The 13203-nt window shown below is 33.7% G+C and overlaps 1 protein-coding gene across 1 annotated transcript; it reads left to right on the top strand.

Annotated features, from left to right (window-relative positions):
* The first annotated feature begins 295 nt into the window (after positions 1-295).
* LOC109064154 (leukotriene A-4 hydrolase-like) lies at positions 296-11727 on the top strand. The gene is made up of 19 exons (XM_042736300.1): positions 296-451; positions 1493-1551; positions 2180-2300; positions 3794-3862; positions 4007-4111; positions 4203-4255; positions 5572-5644; positions 5817-5957; positions 6933-6956; positions 7093-7163; positions 7354-7465; positions 8644-8788; positions 9207-9310; positions 9591-9661; positions 9744-9798; positions 9898-9993; positions 10791-10873; positions 10953-11057; positions 11279-11727. Exons 1-19 carry the CDS (start codon positions 296-298, stop codon positions 11397-11399), a joined length of 1764 nt encoding a protein of 587 aa, XP_042592234.1. The 3' UTR covers positions 11400-11727.
* The last annotated feature ends 1476 nt before the right edge of the window (positions 11728-13203 follow it).

Below are 13203 nucleotides of genomic sequence, written 5' to 3'. Positions count from 1 at the left end.
TATTATATGATTTAATTTTAGCGTTACTGTATAACATTACAGTCATGAGAGTATGTGCATAACAACAATGCCACAATGCAATGGTTTGATTCTTTATCTTTTTCTTAGCTTAGTTGTATGTATTTTTTAGGCTGTACGAACAGCCTCAGCCACTAGAGGACAGCAATTCATCGTTCTCGCAGAGAATCAAGAAAAACTACAACTTCCATGATGCCATTCACAAGGCCGGTGTCACGTGACTGCGTGCTATTTAAAATGCATTCGCAGGGTGAGCGGAATGTTCTCTGCCTTAATCATGACTCCTGTGTCGGACCCCAGCTCTTTCTCTACTGTCTCCAAGTGCGCTACCAAGCACCTAAATCTCATTTACCATGTTGACTTTGACAAGCGCGTGCTCAAAGGGAAAGTCGCCCTGACTTTGGAAGTTCTGGAGGATAAATTCTCTTCTCTGGTACAGTTTTCATCTGCTTCAGCAAAGCTGTCATTGTGTTTGCTTGACTTTATCGCTTCACCTCACACACACACCTAAGTGTGAGTAAGATGCAGTGTGCTGTACGCTTTCACTTTGCTATTATTGCTTTAATTAATTTTAATTAAGTATCTAATAGATTGTTTGTAGAAAAAAAATATCTACTGAATTAGTAGCTAATACTAGTAATTTAAATATAGATACTATAACGTTACATGTAAAATATGCTCGTCATACAGTAACAGTAGTTTCAGCAGGACTGGGTTACATCTTTACTTGAACTTGATACAGTATTAATATATCCGCAAGGTAACCTGATGACTTTTAAGTGCATTCATTTCAAAGTGTGTTCTTTATAAGTTTGATACATTTATTCAGCCATCATCTTTTTGCAAATGCATGTGCGTATGCTTCTCTTGTCATATTGTCGATTATGTCAAATGTATCTCATAATTAATGAGGTTTATTAGTCTCGTACTGTGTACTTGTTTTACCGCTCTTGACATTAACTTGATTTAAAGAGCTGCCAGATCACACCGATAGATTATATATATATATATATATATATATATATATATATATATATATATATATATATATATATATATATATATATATATATATATATATATAAATCTAAACTTGCATATACAGTATGCAACAGATTTGGCATTTCAGTGTGGTGTGCTGTGGAAACAAATATGCCAAAAACTTCCATGGAAAGTTTTGACAAGATGTGAAAGATGTGACATGAACGGTCTGATGTGAAAGTGGTTCCTAGTTGAGAGTGAACTTTACAATGATAAGTAGGCAGTAAATGGACACTTTATGTTATTATATATATTTTTCTAACAGATTTGGATATATATTATGGTTTATGTTTATAATTCCTCTCTCTCTCTCTCTCTCTCTCTCTCTCTCTCTCTCTCTCTCTCAAGCCCATTTATTATATCTATTTTCCTAATAGATTTAGGTATATATTGTTTTATTTATATCTTATCTTTCTTTCTCTCTCTCTCACACTTTCGATCCTTATCTAAGGGTTCCCCTTTGGAGATCACCCTGCCTTTTGAACTCTCACGGTACTGCCACAAACTTGTTCTGTAGACATTCTGTAAGATATATATATATATATATATATATATATATATATATATATATATATATATATATATATATATATATATATATATATATATATAATTTTTTTCCCTTCTTCTAACATTTAAGTTATTTATGGTATGTAAATCACTGCCAAGATGCTATGCTTTGCAAACAAAGTTATCCAAACAGCTGATTAAAAACATCACAATAATCCACAAGTAATCCACATGACTCCAGTTCGTCATTTAATGCCTGATGAAGTGAAAAGGTGTGTGTTTGTAAAAACGAATCTATCATCAAGCTGTTTCTAACTTCTAACCTGTTGTTACTGGCTAAAATGCTTCTATCTTCTATCCATGATATTGCTTTCTTTTTATTAAAATGTATTTACTTCCTCTTCAATCAAAATAAATAACATATATAAATATATATATATATATATATAATTTTATTTTGCAAATTGCCAGCAGAAACTCTGCTGCAGCTTTGTAATCGATTTAAACATATATAAATAATCTCTGACTTTCAGCTCTGACAGCCTTTAATTTCAATGCAAAGTTTTTAATCTTTGGCAACTTGTATTGCATTTGTCTGTGTGTGTTTTAGTGGGCAGCATGTGATTGTGGAGATTGAATATGAGACGTCTCCTAGTGCCACAGCACTGCAGTGGTTGACCCCCACACAGACTGTTGGGAAAAAACATCCATACCTTTTCAGCCAGTGCCAGGTACATCATGGGTCATATGAACAAAATCTTATATCCCAGTTTTATTGTTTATTTCACAATAACTCTCTCTCTCTCTATATTTGTTTGTATATGTTTGTGTTTATTTAATGTAACTAAGTAAATGATTAGCCTTGTATTGATTGTTTCTAGACCATAATAATAATAAAAAAAAAACTCTTACTGAGGACAACTAAACAAACAGTGATGGAAAAAAGAACACATACACAAAAAACCTAATTACAAACAACAGCACAAATAAATACAATAGAAAAAAGATGCAGAATGAAGTAGACCTAACTGAAAACATCAAGTACTTTTTGTCTACCAGAAATAAGAAATAGTACATAAATTGAATAACGAAATCAAATAAAAGTATTAAGATGTATAAATGTAATATAAATTTATGCTTATTAAAGTTACACAAGCGATTCAGTTAAGAACAGTATGTGCTTTTATTCGTCTTTAGTTGTTTGATTTTAGATGTTTATACTGACACACATCAGATTTTCTTCCAGCTGTTTATGTTCACCAAAAACATAACCGATGGCATTTTGATACAAAAGTGTATGTATTTGATTTTTCAAGAGCAAGAAGATGCCAATAAGAAATTGTCAGTTTTTAAAATCCCTTGGTTTTAAACCTCAAGGCTTAAAAATAAATGCAAATTCTTAACTTTTGTGATGATGCAGCACTACAAGATCACAATCATCCAAAACCTCAAGTCCTTATCAGTTTATTGCGTGTACCAGTTTATTGCCACCAGTCTCCGTTTCTTATCTCTCTACAACCACACAGCATGTGTACGTGTGAAGACCTATGGGTAGAGTGCAGGTTCCTTGAAATATTATCATTTGTGCAATCTTGCATTACTAACCACAGTGTTTCACAGGCCTTATGCTTCCCTAGTTTATCACAGAGAGTCCTTGTAGAGCTTGAATGTTGTAATAAGTTAGTAGTACTAAAACGTTCCAGCCTGTCCTATGGCATTTTTAGAATAGCAGTTTTCAACTTGAGAGCAAACTACATGGGATTTTCCACTTTTCTTGGTTTCTATTCCATATACAATTTATCTCAAATGTGCATTTTGGTGTCATCCAAAGAGGTTAGCCAATCATAAGTGGTCATTTACATATAGAAGTATTTAAGGTACAGTAGTAAAACAGTTTTTTTTTTTTTTAAAGGCCATAAAAAGGTGGAAAACTGACATGTAAATCTAAATTACAAGTCTTTTGGTGTAATAAACCCATACATACATATTAAGAAGAATAGAGTAAGGCATCTTTTATGCATTTGCAATGTGGGCAAACAAATGTTTCTCATGTTTTACTTGTTAGAAAGAACATCACACCAGCTTGTGGCTGAAAACTTTCCAGCCTGGGTTTTTACAGTCATGGTTTTCAATTTATGAGCAAACTACATTGCATTTAAAACTATTGTATATTTTTTTTGTTTGTTTGTTTTTCATTTACTCTAACTGTTTCTGCCTACAACAGGCCACTCACTGTAGGAGCATGATTCCTTGCCAGGACAGTCCGTCAGTGAAGCACACTTACTATGCACAGGTGACATGCATGAGCAGCTCAAAGCACTAATTATACACTCAACAAAGCAGCAGTGAAGCGCATGCCAAGATAAACGGAAGAAAAATAATACAGAATTGCACAGTTGTTCTGCGCTAACACTGGGAACATTTTCCTGTGTCTCAGGTGTCTGTCCCCAAGGAGCTGGTGGCATTGATGAGTGCGTTGCATGATGGTCAGGTACCAGATCCGAGCGACAGCAGCCGAGTCATCTATCGCTTCAGACAGCCGGTCAGTGTCACGTCATCTTCTTTAACGGAGAGTTGGTTTCAAAATGAAAATGTATATCAAAAATGAAAGACATTCTTTTTCTTTCTTGCAGGTCCCAATGCCGTCTTACCTCATTGCTATTGTCGTTGGTGCTGTGGAAAGCAGGTGATCCTTCTTTCTCTTGTCCTCCTTCCATCTTCTTATGGTTTTGATTTCAGAACCATGCTCATATTTTCATACGACCAACCATGTTTACATATTCAGCACTCAGCATTCAGATGTGGCTATTGTTACTTACTTTTTCACATTCATATAGGTTAGCCAATCATAAGAGGCCATTATAAATAGAAAGGTACAGTAACTAACATAGCTTGTTCTAATTTAAAGGGCCTAAAAGTGTGGAAAGTGGTCATATACACTGCTGGACAAAAGTTTGTAATAATGACCAATTAATCATTTAGCAGAGGCTTATTTCTGTTAATAAATAAAAAGTAAATAGAAAAGAAATAGAATAGATAGAGCTAGTGTTACAGTCAAGTTATTATTAACGTTTTATTATTATTATTACTATTTTATATACACTATTGGTCAAAAGTTTGGGATCAGTAAGACTTGTAATGTTTTTTAAAGAAGTCTCTTATGCTCATCAAGGCTGCATTTATTTGATCAAAAAACAAAAACAAAAACAGTAATCTTGCAAAATGTTATTACAATATAAAATAATGGTTTCTATTTGAATATCCTTTAAAATAGAATTTATTTCTGTGATGCAAAGCTGAATTTCCATCAGCCATTACTCCAGTATAAAGTGTCACATGTTAGAATTATCAGTGTTGACAACAGTTGTGCTGGCAAATACTGATACTTTTTTCAAGATTCTTAAAAAGAACAGCATTTATTCAAAATATAAATCTTTTCTAACAATATAAAACTATGCTATCATTTCGTAACAATTTAACACATGATGCAACGTATTTTTGTGGAAACCGTTAAACTTTTTTTTTTTTTTTTTTTTTGTAACATTAAAAATGCCTTCACTGTTTTTGATCAATTTCATGTGTCCTTGCTTAAAGTGTTAATTTCTTTAAAAAAAAATAAAAAATCTTGCACAAAACTTAGTATGTTAGTGTATTACTATATATAAAGCAGCAAAAATAACTAAACTGTTTTCAGCATGAATAATAATAAATGATTACCGAACATAAAATAGGCATATTCGATTAATTTCTGAAGGATCATGTGACACTGAAGACTAGAGTAATGATGCTGAAATATTTGCTTTGCAACACAGGAATAAATTATATTTTAAAATGTATGAAAATAGAAAAAGTATTACAATATGACTATTTTCACTGCACGTTTAATTAAATAAATGCAGCCTAGATGAGCATAAGCAAGTAATCTAAATAATTCCAGACATTTAAGAATTATGTGCATGCCTCCCAGATGAAGTGTAAATAATCATTGCTTGTGGTTTACAGGAAAATCGGCCCCCGATCCAGAGTTTGGTCTGAGAAGGAGAATGTGGATGAGGCAGCGTTTGAGTTTTCAGAGGTGACAGGAGTCGTTTTTTTTTTTATTTCTAGACAGTGTTTTCAGCACTTGTGAATGTTAGAGATAGTGAGAGATAACTATCACGTCTTACAGCAGTAACCACACTTTACTTGAATTTGTTAGTCATCTGATATGAATAACAGATAGCAGTTTTCTTCTTACTGTTTATCAGACTGAGACCATGTTGAAGACAGCTGAGAGTCTGGCAGGGCCGTACGTGTGGGGCCAATATGACCTCCTGGTGATGCCTCCGTCTTTTCCTTACGGGGGCATGGAGAACCCCTGCCTCACATTTGTCACTCCCACTGTACTGGTCCGTATAATTCCTTTCATAGATATCTGCAGACTATTGCAACAAGTAGAAGCATTCACACAGACATTGCAAAGCCACATTTACAGACCGAAAGTAACAAGTTTTAAATCGCTGTCTATAAAGGTTCTGCACAAACATAGATAAATGTGTTAAAACGTCATATACACTATTATTTAAATGTTTGGGGTCAAGACCATTCTTTTTAAGAAATTAATGCTTTGATCAAAATCATGACAGTGATGCTTTAATAAATGATAATTAATGAATGACGTTCATCTAAACTTTCTATTCATTGTCCTGAAAAAAAATGTAGCATGGTTTCGATAAAAAAAAAAAACAGTATGAAACAACATAACTGTTTTCAACATTGATAATAATAATAAATCATTCTTGAGCACCAAATTAAAATCATTTCTGAAGGATCATGTGACACTGAAGACTAAAGTAATGGCTGATGAAAATTCAGCTTTGCATCACAGCAATAAATTACATTTTAAAATATAGATAAAAAAACTGGAAAACTATTTTTTAATTTTAATCATATTTTACAATATTACAGTTTTTACAGAATTTTTGTTTGATAAAGCAGCTTTGGTGAGCATATACAGTATATTATATAATATATTGTACAGTATATTATTATTATATATTATATATTTTACATTGTATTGCTAAATAATGCATATTTCTATAGTAAATATATATTTTTGTGTTTATTTTTTCTCTTTTGTAAAATATATTTTATTGGCTACATATTGGTCTTGTTCAGCTGGAGAGGTCATGAAAGTTTAAATTCATTGGTCGAAAAGTGTAATAACCCTGAATTTTGTTATTATTATATAATAAACAGAAACCTAGCAGAACCACATCGAACTAGAGTGTAAAAAAAGCAAAGATAAATTAAATAATTGAAACTAAATAAAAGTGATAAACTTCTGTTTGTTGATGGTAATTTTCTTTCGTCATGTTTTTCAGGCTGGAGACAAATCGCTCGCTGGTGTAAGTCATCTGTGCATTAAAACATTTTTAGGATAATGTGGCTAATTTGTTAATTTATAGGTGAAGAGGTTAATTTGTTGTAAATCACATATCTTCTGCTAATGTGAATCCGCTCTGTGCTTTGGTTTTGCTGCAGGTCATTGCTCATGAAATCTCCCACAGCTGGACAGGGAACCTGGTGACCAATAGGAACTGGGAGCATTTCTGGTCAGTCCGGATATGCCAATCATGCCTGAATATGCCGATCTGAATATGCAAAAGTGCCATCTTTTGGTTGTAATGATCGGACAGTGTTCAGTAGTACATTGAACTGCTTCATTTCAGAACGGCTAAAAAGATCCTGTTTTCTATGACATGACTCCTTTAATTTTTTTAACAAGTGAACCTTTCTCTGCAGGTTGAATGAGGGTCATACGGTGTACATTGAGAGAATGATTGCCAGGTGTATGGAGAGTGAACATCTCAGGCAGTTTAAAGGCATCGGAGGGTGGAAAGAACTTCAAGAGTCTGTAAGTCACACATAACTCTTATCTGATCCTCACAGGAAATTACAACCATGGCCGGGTTTGAAAATTAATGAGGAATTAATAATATAATAATAACCTCACATACAACTCATTATATACATTTAAATACACTTTAAAAGAGACGGACATGTAGATGTTTGTGAAAGATGTTTTCTCTGTTTTGGAGAAATGAGCATTGTTAAATTATATCACATTGCACCATTACTTTAGGTTAGGGTTATATAATTGTATCAGTTGTTTATTATTCATTCAACAATACATAGGCCTATTCCTGTTATAGTTTTCATTAATAACCATTGCTAAATAGATGATAACTTTGTCTAATGCCCTTATGAATGTTGTTGGCATGACTTTGTGAAAATTTAACTACAATATGAAATAGCATAGACATAACATACTTGTTTTACAGATCTCTGCACTAGTGTTATATGCTACTGTTTTGATAGCGTTGATAACTCTTCTGACAGATAATATCATGATGTGTGTGTGTTTTTTTTGTTTTTTTTTTTTCTCCGTTTGCCTTACCGAATGTGGTATCCTGTCAGCAATGTCTGTGGGCTCTTTTGATTACTATCAGTTTAAGTTCTGGCAGTGCTGCCAGATATCGCTATGAAAACAAATAAAAAATAAGATAAGATAAAGATATCGCTAATCCTAAACTGCAACTTCCCACTCTATTAACTTTCTAAAGTGTCAAATTAAGTAGAAAAGACAAGTCCAAAGACGCTTATAATAACTGGATCTGGCAACACGGTTGCGCCCGCGCCCTCACTCACTTCTCTCTCAATCCTCGTTCACTCCGCCAGCGTCTCGCGGTGCTCATTTTCACACCACGTGCACTAAACATTCTTGCAAGCTGTCTAAACTTAATTATACATGCAGGCACTCATATGAGGAGCTTTAAATAGCAGATTAGTCATTTAGAGAACAAATTTTATTTTTTAACATTAAAAATGTACCCAGGACCGAACCTTGGTGACCTCATAGCTGGCTGCGGGCATGATTACAACAGATTATTCTGAAAATCTGATAAATCATGCAAATTATGCCCTGTGCTGCATCAACAATTTTTTTTTGTTTTGTTTTTATGTCTGTTTGGTGATTTTTCTGTTTAGATGCAATTTACTGGTAAAACAAGTCACTATTATATTGTTTTGTAGGTGAATCAGTTTGGAGCGAATAATGTGCTCACAAACCTGGTCCCAAATCTGCATGAGGTGGACACGGATGAAGCATTCTCCTCTGTGCCCTATGAGAAAGGGTTTGCTCTGCTGTATCATCTGGAGGAACTGTTGGGAGGTCCAGGTACACAAAATACTGTCTCCTCTCCCACTTTAAACTGCTAAAAGTAGATCTAGAGTTAAAAGGTCAAGATTTATAGTGAAAAATTAAAATTCTGTCACCATTTACACACCCTCATGACTTTCCAAACCAGTTTCTTTCTTCTGTTAAGTACAAAACAAGATAATTTGAAGAATGTGGGTTACCAAACAGTGGACGGTAGCCATTGACTGACAGAATTTCTGACTGAATTTGAATGACAGAATATAAATATAAAATATTAACAACAATAAAATATGCAGAAAATAGTGTATATACGTTAATCTATGTTAATAATAATATACAACCATTAAAATATCATAAATAAATACATTTAAAAAATACAGAACAAATATCTAAACAAATAAAAGGAAAAATAGTGTTTCTCTGCCTTAAATTGTAGAGGTCTTCATGGGATTCGTGAAGTCTTACATTCAGCTGTTTGCATATGGCACTGTAACCACAGAGGAATGGAAGAACTATCTGTTCACTTACTTCAAAGACAAGGTGAGAACTAATGCACTTGTACTTGAATATATAGATGCATCATATTTGTATGCAAGATGCCAAATAAAGCCCAGTGATATAGGAATACACATAGTTCCAGGCTTATGTCCAAAAAAAAAAAAAAAAAAAAACAAGATTTAATAAATAATAAGAATGCTAATGGGATGTGTCTCATGATTTGGAACCATTCATGATGGGATCAAACAAATATCCTGTTAGAACTCTAAAGATGACTCAATTCTATTTACTTTTTAAACATCCCTGTTTGCTTCTTTATCAGGTGGACATCTTGAATAAAGTGGACTGGAATGCATGGATGCACACTCCAGGAATGGCCCCCGTCAAACCAAAGTGAGCGCTGGAGCACACATTTGGATTGTGAGTGTGTGTGTGTTTGTGTGATTTGATTTTAACTTGTCCTCTTTGTGCACAGGTATGACACCACAATGGCAGACGCCTGCACTGCTCTGTGCCAAAGATGGGTGAAAGTGCGTCTCTCTCCTGTTAAACCACACCACAGCCTTTCACAGTTCTGAAGCTTTTTGAAATAATATAAGTTTAAGGTTAAGCTTCCTTTTTTTCTATTGGCAAAAGAAGAGGACCTTGCAAGTTTCACTGAGGAAGACGTGAAGAAACTCAACTCTCCTCAGCTCATTGAGTTCATGGCTTTATTGCTCCAAGAGGTACTAAATAAGTGAAAACAAGTGAAAAATTGAAGGAGGTCATGTCTAGTCATGTCCTAAGTCATGTCTAGACACCACAATATCTTGTTTGGGTTTTGTCTTGGGTCTGTAAGCAACCACCAAAATCATCCTAGCAATGACCTTGTAATTACATAACACTTATTAATGTCACAAGCATGAACTGTTCACATTTTTTAATGTAAGTATAATATTTGTTTTTTTTTACTGATATCTAATCTTGCGCAAGCAAGAAAGGTTCACATTTTTATATGAATGTGTTATTTTTTAAATATTTTAATTTAACATTTTATTTAAATATTCACCTTTTTTTTAGAATAAAATTTCATATTTTTTATATTTATTTTTTATTGTGAAAATCCTTCAGAGCGCATAGCACTTATGCATGGACTGTTTACATTTTTTAATATAAATGGGATATTTTATTTCAATATCCAATATTGATCTTTAATTATTTAAATACATTTTTATTTTTCTATTTAAACAGACTGTATAGCACTTTGTGAGTTTTGCACAATTAAACATTTTTAATGTATATGTAATTTTTTTTATAAAATTAAAACATTTATGTAATACTTATTTTTAACTACTTAATTAAATTTTTATATTTCATTTTTTAAATGTAGAAATCTAGTTTAGTCTGTAATACCTCAGTATGTTGTTGCAGAGCTATTTAAGTCAAACACATTAAGCACTGCTGATCGAAAGACAGAGGAACTGAAAGCAGAAGTAGTCTGAAATGTTTTTGTCTGTTTCCTTCGTATACAACCTTGTATCAGGAGCCCCTTCCTCTGTCCCATGTGAAGAAGATGCAGGAGGTCTACCAGCTGAACAGTGTTAAAAACGCAGAGGTCCGCTTCAGGTAAACACCCTATTTTTTGGAGTTGTCTGATTATTACATATTTCAGTATTTGATGGTGTCAAATTATTTGTTTCTGCAGGTGGTTGCGCATCTGTGTGAGGGCACACTGGGAGGAAGCCGTTCCTCTGGCACTGAAGATGGCTACCGAACAGGGCAGAATGAAATTCACTCGCCCCCTCTTCAAGTAAATTCATTCATTTGTTTTGAGAAGTCCATAGTTTGACCAAAACAACAAAAAAAATTAGGTGACTTGTTTAAAATGGACTAAAAGGAACGGGATGTTACAAAGAGTTTTGCAATTTCCTTGCAACCGTTCACACTTCTGTTTTCAAGCATCCAGAGCTCATCAAGGCCATTTCAAAGTGCACTTGCTGATCTCCTTTTCACTCCTTTTTTCTCTTTTAGGGAAGTTTACAACTTCTCCAAGTACAGTGACAAGGCACTGAATACTTTTAAGGAGAACCGTGGAGCGCTGCACCCCGTCACAGCCATGTTGGTGGCCAAAGATCTGAAAATCAATGGCTAAAAAGCTGCTTTCTGTCCATCGTATACACAGGCAGTGTTTCTATGCTTCAATTTAGTTGTCAGATACAAAAACTGCATATCACACCTTGAACAGATGCTTTTTCTTTATTGGCCAAAGCTTGCTTTTTTTTTTTTAAATGTCTCAGCCTCAGGGCTTAGAACAAATAACAAACATTTTCAGTATTATGTAGTTCAGTGTTAAAATAGAGCATTGGAATGAAGGAACCACTATATTCATTTATATCATGTCCAAAGTGATGTTTTCTACTCTTTTATTGCAAAACCAAATGTAAAATGATACACAATAAAGTTGCACAGCACATAAACATGCATTTCATATGTACCTTTGCTCATTTTCTTTTTAAAGTGGCCCAACTTGAAGCATCTCATCTGAAAAAAATAAAAAATGAATAAATAAATAAAGCGCAGTTTTCCATCCGCTCCACTATGTGGCATAAAAGGGCTTCACTCTCAACCTGACACCTTTTGATCCTTAACAACACTGACACTTCATCACATTCATGCTGTTTTAATGTCATGAAAGTACAGATTCTGCAGCGACAGACTCTGTGTCACTCAATTACAGCCCGTCAGAAAACAAAAGCGACACAACCTCACCTGTAAGTAACTTTCTGCATAAACATATTTTTATTATAAAACTTATCTTAGACCATACATTTCTTGGTATTCAGAGACAATAACATCTTATATAAAGGTACATCTCTCTCTATATATGTTACATGTAAAGTTTTTGACCCTTTAGAATTTTTGTTTTGTTTGCATATTTGATACATAAGGTTTTTACGGCTCGTATAGTTTGATTTATTGAGAATATGTTGCAGCTGCTGATATTTATATGACCAAAAAGAGGAAATTCTGACAGCTTGTAGTGTAAATCACTGAGATCAGTATAGCAAGCTGCTTATGTAGAATACATATCAGGTGTTACTCTGTATCTCTCAATTATACGTCTCGCAAAGATACTTAAATGCTTAGTTTTATGCTCTTTGGTTTTTACTTTGGGGGAAAATATATCATCCAAAGCAATATCATGATGGTTGAGAGATGTACAATTATGTTTTGAAAACTGTCCTAAAAGGCTTTGTACTTAAAAATATGAACTATGAAGCAGATTACAGAAGGCATGTAGCTGATTGTGTACAGCAGGTTTTCCAGTTTTGATCATATCAAAAATGTAAAGGGTGGTAAGCAGTAAACTCATTTGATTATACTCAGCTTTCACCATCCGTGTTTTACAGTATGTAAACTACCCAAGGAAAAACATTAGAAAAGAGAAGTCATCTTTGAGTATTATTAGTCAGCATTGGTAGTTCTGTTTATTATGAAAAATATCCAATTTCATTCACATGTTTGGAGTTAGTTCGAATTATTTATGTTATATTATTTAAAAGAATGCTTGATCGACTTGATATTTTCTGCGACTGATTTTTTAATCATAATGAACTTTTTTGGTTTCTTTTCTGCAGACTTTCCTCATTGTGACGCTGCTCTCCAGTGCCTCATATATGAACCATCAGCAAGTGAGAGATCTTATGACGTTCTCTTGTCTACATTTCTTTCCTAAGTCTGTAAAATTTTCATTGATCTCAAGTGATGATCCAATGCAAAATGACTGAACTGTAGTTGAGTCCGAAGCTTAATGTTCCTGTCAGAATGATCAGTGTGGGACAAACAGAAGTGACCAGAACAGGGCCACACACTAGAAACAGCCTCTGTCTCTCAAATAGAGAAACATTAAAGTTTAAACTTTATGAAAAAATGTATTATTTTCCAAGATCCCTTCA

The sequence above is a fragment of the Cyprinus carpio genome, chromosome A4, assembly GCF_018340385.1.
Source record: "Cyprinus carpio isolate SPL01 chromosome A4, ASM1834038v1, whole genome shotgun sequence".
Classification (NCBI taxonomy): domain Eukaryota; kingdom Metazoa; phylum Chordata; class Actinopteri; order Cypriniformes; family Cyprinidae; genus Cyprinus; species Cyprinus carpio.
The sequence above is the reverse complement of the archived record's forward strand: the minus strand, read 5'-3'. Positions and strand labels throughout refer to the sequence as shown.